General features: G+C 38.7%; 1 protein-coding gene across 1 annotated transcript; it reads left to right on the forward strand.

The window, feature by feature from the left end:
- The first annotated feature begins 6 nt into the window (after nt 1–6).
- Nucleotides 7–6,586, forward strand: LOC104913019 (solute carrier family 12 member 4-like). The gene is made up of 6 exons (XM_010718004.3): nt 7–225; nt 409–540; nt 632–739; nt 1,530–1,714; nt 4,408–4,541; nt 6,146–6,586. The coding sequence occupies exons 1-6, from the start codon at nt 7–9 to the stop codon at nt 6,235–6,237; spliced, it is 870 nt and encodes a 289-aa protein (XP_010716306.1). The 3' UTR covers nt 6,238–6,586.
- The last annotated feature ends 3,170 nt before the right edge of the window (nt 6,587–9,756 follow it).

Raw genomic sequence — 9,756 nt, forward strand, 5'->3', positions numbered from 1 at the left:
CTATAGATGACTGGCAGAATTGGAGATAACTGTTTGTTCTTTCTCCTCTTGGCAGGTACTGTTCGTTGCACAACTGCAGCCCATCTGGCTCTGCTGGTTCCCAAAAATGTGTCTTTCTATCCCAGCAACCATGAGCGTTACAATGAAGGCAACATTGATGTGTGGTGGATTGTGCATGATGGAGGCATGTTGATGCTTCTTCCTTTTCTACTCAAACAGCACAAAGTAAGGAGCTTAGAAAAAGAATGTTTGTTACCAATTACTTTAGTATGCATTACTGTAAAGAAAAAAGGTCCAGTAGCATTGCTTGCAGAGATAAATGACAGTAGTTGTTATATTGGTAAGCTCACTTCATAAAGCAGAGTGTTATTAAATCAAATATATTGAGAACTCGCGTTCCCTCACCAGGTTTGGAGAAAATGCAAGATGAGAATTTTTACTGTGGCTCAGATGGATGACAACAGCATCCAGATGAAGAAGGACTTGGCTACTTTCCTCTATCAACTCCGAATAGAGGCAGAGGTAGAAGTGGTAGAAATGGTAAGGGATTTGAGCCTGTTTTTCACTTCATGATGGAAATGATGGTGTTTGATTATGACTTGAGAGCAATACTTTTTTCTTATTTCTGCAGCATAATAGTGATATTTCAGCATATACTTACGAGAGAACTCTTATGATGGAGCAGAGGTCTCAGATGCTGAGGCAAATGAGGCTGACAAAAACAGAGCGGGAAAGGGAGGTATGTCATTTGTGGTTGATTACTATGGACTGCTGAGGTGGATGACGCAGTGCCTTCCTGGTGCTGTTTTATAATAGCTGCTTCTAAATTAAACTCCTGTATTCTAAAGCTAAAAGGAAATACCTTTAGTGTAGCTTTTTGTTTCCCAGAGATGCTTGTTGTCACTGTGCTGCGCATGCAAACCCATGTTAGAAATCATTTGTTTTAGGAAAAACCAATGCCAGCATATAAGCTGCAGAAACAATTTATGTGTTCCCATTTGCAGTGCAGATGATGCTCAGTGACGTGAGGATGTAAGTCTGAACCCAGTTTTGACCTTTATTTTGCTTTGTGTGGGATGTCTGAGGCTTGTCTCAGTTTATAGAATAACCCGTTTTCCTTCTGGAAGCTGCACTGTAGGTTGGATTGTTAGCCTTCAAAGTATTCAGTCTTATTTTTGTGCATGCGTTTGTCCAACTTCTTGTCATCAATTCTGTGTCAAACACTGGTTGTTTCAGATCAAGTCATGATGTGAGATGGAGAGTCTTTTTTTTTTCTTTTCTATTGTATATATACAGGCATCCGTTAGACTGAATTCTGCATGGCTCTCAATCATCTAAATAGTTTAAAGTCAGTTAGGTTATGTAGGATTTTTAGTTAGGGCAGGCATTTAGTACTGAGCTGTACTAGGCACTAAATTGACTGCACGCAATAACAGATGCAATAGAACAAAAAGTCTTTCAGTGCTTAGAAAGAACTGTAAATGGTAAAACAAGCTCTGAGTTCACCTTGTTGTTCACATGCCCTCTAGGCTCAGCTAGTAAAGGACAGACATTCAATAGCACGCCTGGAAAGCTTGTACTCAGATGAAGAAGATGAGGGGGACACTGTGCCTGAGAACATTCAGATGACCTGGACAAAAGAGAAATGTGATGCTGAGAAGCGGAACCGAGGCAGCGCCGTGGGAAGCTTTAGAGATCTCATCAGCATTAAACCGTGAGTCTTGTCAGAGTCAGTGGTTTGCACCTCCTGAAAGTCTAGTTGTGCTATGAGTTCATCGTCTTTTCCCTTCTAATCCTTGGTTTAGACTTGCACACTGGGACCTGACTACTGAAAATACAGCAGTTAGCCTCCTGAGAAACTTCTAACATATTAAATCCGGCACACATGCCTCAGTATTAAAACTTGATGTAGTCAATTCTGAACCAGAGACATTAAAGCCTATTCTGACTTTCCTCCTCTCTCCTGTTCTTAAGGAAACAGACTGATAATTTCACAGATCTAATGGCAATTAATAAAAGACTGATAACTTCACTGACCTAATGTCAAATATGGATGTTTAATACAGCAAGGAAGAGGCTGTGAGGATGATGATGAGTGACTGAATAGAATATGTTTGTGATTAAAACCCTTTAAGATGAATTTATTGTTGAAAGAGCATGGACATACAACAACCATTTTAGTGTTACTAGGTGTGCACCACCTGAATAGCTAGAAGTAAAGCTTGTGGTGGGTTAGTATAAAAATACGTTAATATCCTGTGATCTCTTGATGTATTGCATCTTGCATGAAGAGTTCATCCCACCAGCTTTGCATACTTGACAAAGTTACAGATTTTTCTTGGCAATAAAGCAGTGAGGAATCAAATCTGCTCTAGGATGAAATCATATATAGTTCATATACTGTAGAAATTCTGCTGAATTTGGTGTTAACTGCCTGTACTTTTTCCTCTTCCATGCTTTCAGAGAGTGGGAAAACTTGTAAGTTTGTTATTTAACGTAGAAGTGCCTTAAGGTGGTTGAGGGAACACTTTGTTATCTCAACTAAGAGCAGGAAAAATATATGTAATTATGGAAGGAAAGAACAGAAAATGAGTTAGAATTAAGCAGTCTTAGCAATGGTTTTAAAGGGAGCAGAATTAGCCACGTAACAAACAGTAAGTTATGCTGACAAATTATGGAGAAAAACCAAACAATTACAGATCTGAACCTTTTTTCTTAAGCAAAGTGTCTCACAAAATGTGGATCCTTCCTCAATACTGCTATGTTGTTATTTCTGGCAGTCTCTGGACTCTTTAAAAAAAAAAAAAAACAAAAAAACCCAAACAGAATAACAAAAAAACCCTTTCTCATAGTCTACACCTTCACATCACTGGAGAGATGCAAGTTTTAAGTGTCACTTCATAGAATATCAAACCTTTAATTTTCCATTACTTTTCTAAAACTATATATATAAACTATATATAGTTAATAGCAGTGCATTGTTTCTGGTGCTGGTTTCTTCCACACTTCCTGTAAACATAATCTGGTGCCTCTCTGTGTTGTCTGTGGCTTCCTGAAGCTGACATGGTGAAGACAGAGGATGTCCTTGCTCTATGTTAAATTAGAACTTGAAATAACAGAGGTAATTCAAAGTGGATAGACTGCTGTTAGTATAACAAATATTAATCATACTATTGCATCTTCTATTTTCTGTATATATAAAATACGTCTTGCAAAACTAAGTATTTGGAAGAGCAGCAAGGTTACTAAAGGCTTTTTAACTCATAACATGTAAAACCGAATCAGGAAAACTGCGTGTTCATATTCAGTCTGTTTACTAATACTTTGTTTTAATACATTAAAATGAAGAAACAAAACAGGTGGGAAATCACAGAATCCTCACAACTGGAAATATATTTGCCTTTTTATCAGTCTATTTCTGTTTTGCTTTCCTTTTTGCAGTACCAAAATAATGATTGATTTCCTGTAGGAAGGAAACATTTCCTGACTCAGAATTCCTAACGGATACTTTCCAGTTCTATTCCTTCGTGAACTGATGTTATTTTATGGTGATATATTCTGATGAATTGATAATGTGCCTAGGTACAGAATTAATTGTGTACTCGGATTCTGAAAGAGCAGGCTTGTAAGGTCATCCTGCACCTATTCTCTTGTTTCTCACAATTTCTGAATCAAGTGGCTGATAGATTTGAAAGCATGATTGTGATTTCAAAGATGCTCAGATCATAGGGCTTTTTTTGCAAATAACCAGGCAGAGAGGTTGATGAGTGTCAAACTGAAGAAAAGGTTAAAATCTGTGTTAAACACCAGTAAAGTCCCATAAGCAGGCAGGCATCCAGCCATTTGTAGTGTAGGAAGCTGTAGCAAACCAGGCTTTTTCTGGAGATGTCAAATGCTGTTCCACACAAAAAGACAAGTCCACTCACGGAGAGCATGGATGGAACACAATGCTGTCCTCCTGTGCCTTCATTCTGATGAATGTGAGAAAAATGGTGTTCTGGTACTGAGCCATGGGAGATCTGTGCTGCCACAGGAGGGGATCTAGGTGAGGCTGCCAAAAGTGAAGACTCTGCAGTCACAAGCACCCATGGTCAAAGAGCACATCCTTTTGGGCAAATGTGTTTTCAGCTTCTTGTGAAAGGCCGTAAATCTTTATAAAGCGTGCTTCCTAAAGAGCAGCGTAACTTCAACACTTGGAGACCCATCTCCAGGGATCTTAAGGTGGATGGGCTGGCAGTATCTGAAGGACTCTGTGAAATCTTTTTAGTATCTGTGTCATTATTTGAAGAAATGTACTGTTGGTTGAGTTGGCATTTAGGAAACTTAAGGTATGCTTTTAAGGATTTCTTGGACATTCTGTTTCCCATGCATGTTTCTAACAGGAAGTCCAAATGTGCTTTTCTGCAGGAACCAATCTAATGTCCGAAGGATGCACACAGCAGTGAAGCTGAATGAAGTTATTGTTAATAGATCCCATGATGCCAGACTTGTTCTCCTTAATATGCCTGGTCCTCCGAAGAACACTGATGGTGATGAGAACTGTATCCTTTCAGTCAAGGCCTGGTCCACATACATACGTTTTCTTTAATGTGTGTTCTTGAAGTTGTTTTGACACAAATGTCAGACTGTAATAAATGACAGTTTCCACTGAATGGAGAGTACTTGCCTGGGGCTGCTATGTAGTAGTTACTTAAAGTAGAATTTGCCATTGGATGCTCTGAAAGCCTTGTAGATTTTAAATCAGTGTTGTCTTGACTCTTAATTAACGTAATTTACCAAGTCCTTGCAAGTCTTGCTTGTGCAACTACACGCAATTCATTGTGATTATTTTGCCGCTAGAGGAAAGGGTAAACAGTTTGACAACACTTAACACGTTCCAAGGAAGGAGCAAAGGCTAATTCTGAAAGGCATATGGACTGCTGTATGATAAACAGTGTCATTTAAATGCTGGGGCCTGCATCCGAGAATGAAGTCTACATTGCTGACTTTGGAGATTAATTCTCAGTAGTGGATGTAATAGATGTTTAAGGAGGCATTCACAGTAGTCAGTGCTCTGAGTTCAGGACAGTGTCTGAACGTGAGTGAGCAGGAAGTGCTGATAAAGAGGGTGTATCTCAGATATATTCTCTCGCAATGGAATTTGGAAGTTTAGCTGTGAAAGCAATGCTCTGGTACGATTAAAATTCAAACCTACAGTATTTAGATACCTAGAAGGATACTGGCACTGTGCCTCTTAGCAAGGCCAGAGCTGGGGGTTGCAATCTGCAGAGCCTCCTGGCATTCCAGTTTTCTGTCCATAGCTTCTCTTCAGCCTTGGTTTGTACTGTCATGTTAGCAAGCCTTTTTTGAACTGTGCCAAAAATGTGTGTATCATGAGTTGCGAATCACGGTCCAAATGATTGTAGTTTTCTCCTAGCTCTGGAGGGAAACAGTGGTAACAGTTGGTACACAACAGCTTGCTGGCTGAAGAAGAGAGAAAAACACTCCTCAGCATTAGGCTATTTCAAGCACAGCTGCTACAGCTGCAGGGCAGTATTTTGAACTTGAGGCTCTGGGTAACTTGGGTGATGCTGCTTACTCCTCCAGCCATCCCTAGAGAGGCTGAGCCCTTGTGACCAAACAGCATGCAATATTCACAAAGAACAACAGAGGAAATGTCTGTGTGTCCTGGTGCTCAGATCATTTTGCTGGGGAAGTGAAAGAGTCTTACTTTCAAGAAAAAACTCCTAAAGCTTATATTAAGCCACTGTATTCCTTCCCTAATTCTGTCGCCACCATATCTATACCTGTTTAGAAGGATGAATGCAGGTGTATCAAATTGAGTACAGTACAGTTTAAACTTGGCTGTCATGTAGCATCTTGCAGTGAGATATTTCACAACATGAGCATACAGAAATGTGTTCAGCCACAAGTAACAGTTCTTAACTGTTGGAAAAAATCCGATCTTCCTAAATCTGTCTGTAGGAAAATTTCTCCTGTCCTGGGTTGAAATAAGTATAAAGTTAAAAGGACTGTTCAGAGTTCTTGTTTTTCATTGCCTATAACATTCTGAATCCAATGTTTTACTACAGTTCTGGAAGAGGGGAGGCTAATCATTGTGCATTCTGGTTTTAACATTTCTTTGTCCTTGACTTTCCTGAAACAGACATGGAGTTTCTTGAAGTCTTGACTGAGGGTCTGGAGAGAGTATTACTTGTCAGAGGAGGTGGACGAGAAGTCATCACAATTTACTCCTGATTTAGTGCAAATTTCTAATGCTGGCCTACATTTACCTTATTGGTGATAACGGACATTCCAGTTTTAATTGGAGAAGAAGAAAAGGTTTTTCTGCCTAACTTTCTCCTCATCCAGTTCTGTTCATTGTCTTTCCGTTTGCAACATACATATCTTTTGGGGTTAAAGTGTTGTTACACCATCCAATTAGCAACATAATTTAATTGTGAAGCTGCCACATTATTCAGTTTCTGCTTTGATACTCCAGCATTTGTGCATGTAGTTTTACCATTAAACCTATTTTTGGACAACACTGCCATGTGCAGTATTTTTAGTAACTGTATGTAAAGTTAGGACATGAAAGCCAGTTACTGTAAAAAGATCTTTTAAAAGCTTTTTATATTAGGTTTGGGGAATAGAATAACATTATATAGCAGTTAGTTTCTGCTGAAGTTCAGCTATAAAGCATTTTCTAAGAGCACACTAAATTGTAAGAGAACTGAAAAAGTTCTTTTCTTTTTCTGGGTTTATTTCCAGAACTAAACTCTCAGTATTGGATAAGAATTTATACTTTTAATACATTTATTGATAGAGATTTAAATAAATTATGTTGATATAGTTGGAATTATGTATGTAGCTTGCTACAAATTGTGTTGCTTCTGAGACTTGAGGTTCTGTGAGGCCAGATCCCTATTTATTTTTGTATTTATTTGTCAGAAATAATGGATACACGAGGCTGCTTAGGAATACAGAGATCTCATAATAAATTTTGAATCATTCAGTTGATTGAAGGACCAGCCGTGTGCAGTTCCTCCATGCTTTAAATTTCTTGCAGACCATCCATCAAAGTACACTGAACACGTTGGAGTCCCGTGTGCAGAGCCAAGTGCTGTGCTACATGCACAGTGATGGGATTGCATTTGCACAAGTACAAGGGACCTGCTGCTTCATTGTATGCTTTATGTTCTTAGAGGAAACGGAAGAAAAGATGACCTTTATTAACCAATAAGTCTCTGGAGATTTTGTCAAGCCCATTGAGTTGTACTTTATGTACAGAACATTCGTATTTTTTCAATAAAATGTTGCATATACTTTGAACCTATTCTCTGTTCTGTGTGCTATAGTGAATTGCTTGGGAATACTGTATCTGTCTTCACCTTGCAGAATTGCTGTGATCTGATTTCAGTGCATCTGTTGAGTCAGATCCAGACTGCGCAGAGGAATGTGGTGCAGAGGTGTTGGTGTTTGCCCAGATGGCACAAGTGCTGCTCTGTGGAGGTGCCGACTTAGTCTTGAAAGCCTGGTGTTGTGCCGAAGTGAGTAAAGGCTCGTGGGTCTGGAGCTACTGCCTTTATTAAATAGCTGAGAGCTACTCTATGCCTATAGACCATGAAACACAAATGAGCTAGTGCGCCCTCAGGATTTCTAGCTGTGTGGGAAAGCAGTGATCCCTTACATCGGGTGATTGTGAGCTGACCTTTATAGGATGGATTAGTAGTATGGGGAGAAAGATCAGGGTTGATGTATTGCTCTGATCTGTGTGATCCTGCTGGTTGATGTGCTTAGTTCTGTCATCTCGGCTGTGATAGTGTTCCCTGTTGTTTCACTTTGTAACAGCATTTCTAAGGCAGAAATCTAGAACAAGGCAGATTTCTATCTTAAATAAGAACAATATAATAAAGTTTTCTTTATGTAAGAGTTTTATAGTTCAGGTTCTCTCTGGGAAATAGGACATACCGGATGGGAGAGGGATGGTGTTGGTGTGTATGAGATTCCAGCAGTAATACAGCCAAGAAACAATTTTAGGGTGAGCTCTACTGAATTAATATTATTTTCTTTAAGAACAGTCTTTGGTCAAGTTTTGAAAACAAAATTGATTTCACTCACATTCTTAAGGCAATTGAAAGAATAAGAAAAAAAAAAGGTAAGAATAAAGCTTTCTTATTTGTAAATAATAAGTTTTGTAAAGAGATCATTTTTTACATTTTCGGATGAGTAATAGTAAGCAAATTAACAGTAAGTTTTAACACTTACTTGCAAGTATTCTATAGAAATAGTAATGTTTACAAAATCATTTTATTCCTCTGACTTTTGTGGGTCCGGCTATGAGGTATCTATTTTCTTTTACCAAACCTAAACTTACAATAAAAACATGCTGAGACATGCATACACTTTGTCCTCATGAAGTTTTATGCATTTGGATGACATAACTCCATCTCATAGTTGGATTTCAGTGCCATCTACTGCCTGACCTAAGTAGCCTATTGACTTTTTGGTGTGTTTTTAATATCAGTAATCAAGTGAACATCCTTACTGATGCAGTAGATGGGTTCTCTAAGGTTATTCTATGCTATGTGGATAAAAACTAGTTCAGTACTTTATGAACGATTTAGTAGGTTCTAATTAGGTAAGATGTCCTTCTATATAGTGGATTTCCTTTGGAAAGGGTGTGTTGATGCAACCTGGAAGTAGCGTGGAAAAGGTGAAGGAAGCAAACCAGCAATGAGTTAGCTACTCTGAGGGTAACAGAATTATCATTTTCCATTCCTGTCCCAGCAATAGAACTCTTTTCTGTTAAGGAGGTGAGAACATTGCAATTAAAATACAACCAGATTAAGTTGGTACTATCTATACAGAGCTGTATATAGTTAACTATGACTAAAACCTCTATGGCAAGATTTTTAATAATTAGAAATGTTAAAAAAAAAAATAAATGAATCCTACTCTGGAACAAAGTAGACACTTTTTGTTTGCTGCCTGCTTTAGCTTTCACCTTCAGAAAACTAGTAATCAATAAAAAACAGGCTATCAAAAAGCTGCTTTCCTTTCTGTGAGGAACTGTGTGTTGCTTTCCTGGTGCAGCTCAGCCTTCAAAGCACAAAAATTGTTTTCAGAAAAATAAAATGTTGCTTTAGACAATAAAATCCACAAGGGGGCACTAGGCTGCCTCATTTGGTGATTCTCTGGGCTTGAAGAAATACCACCACAGTTACCTAAATTATTTGTGAAGTAATGCTGAGCGGTAATTTTTCATCTTATTAATCTAAACTGTACTTCTCTGAATTCTCCATGCACTGATAGGAAATGAAACATGATAAATTTAAAATTTTCCATTTAAAAATTCTTTCTCCTCCCTGTCCCCATTCCTCATTTTCTCATCTGCGTCATCCGTAATAATGTTTGCTTCTTCAGTAATTCCTTTGGGGAGGAAGAAACTGCCTCATGCTGTGCTCTTAGAGGTCAAAAGTTCTCATTCTGGTCGGGAGTAATTATCCCCCTACGTAGCTGCTGGCCCAGGTTTGTAGGCAGATCCTGCCAATACCAAGTGCTGTTTTCCCCCAGGGAGAGGTACCACATCATTCTGAATTTGCCACATCAGACAGCATCAGTCAGAACTACAGTTCAGGGTAGTAGGCGATGGATTTCTGAAGAGATTTTTCTTAATGGTCACATGCTACACGCCAAGCTCTGGCAGCTCTGAATAGACTGCCCCTGCCAACGGGAAATTGAGTATAGTTTTCAAGTTTTGACCAAAATTCACTC

This window comes from Meleagris gallopavo, chromosome 13 (assembly GCF_000146605.3).
Source record: "Meleagris gallopavo isolate NT-WF06-2002-E0010 breed Aviagen turkey brand Nicholas breeding stock chromosome 13, Turkey_5.1, whole genome shotgun sequence".
NCBI lineage: Eukaryota > Metazoa > Chordata > Aves > Galliformes > Phasianidae > Meleagris > Meleagris gallopavo.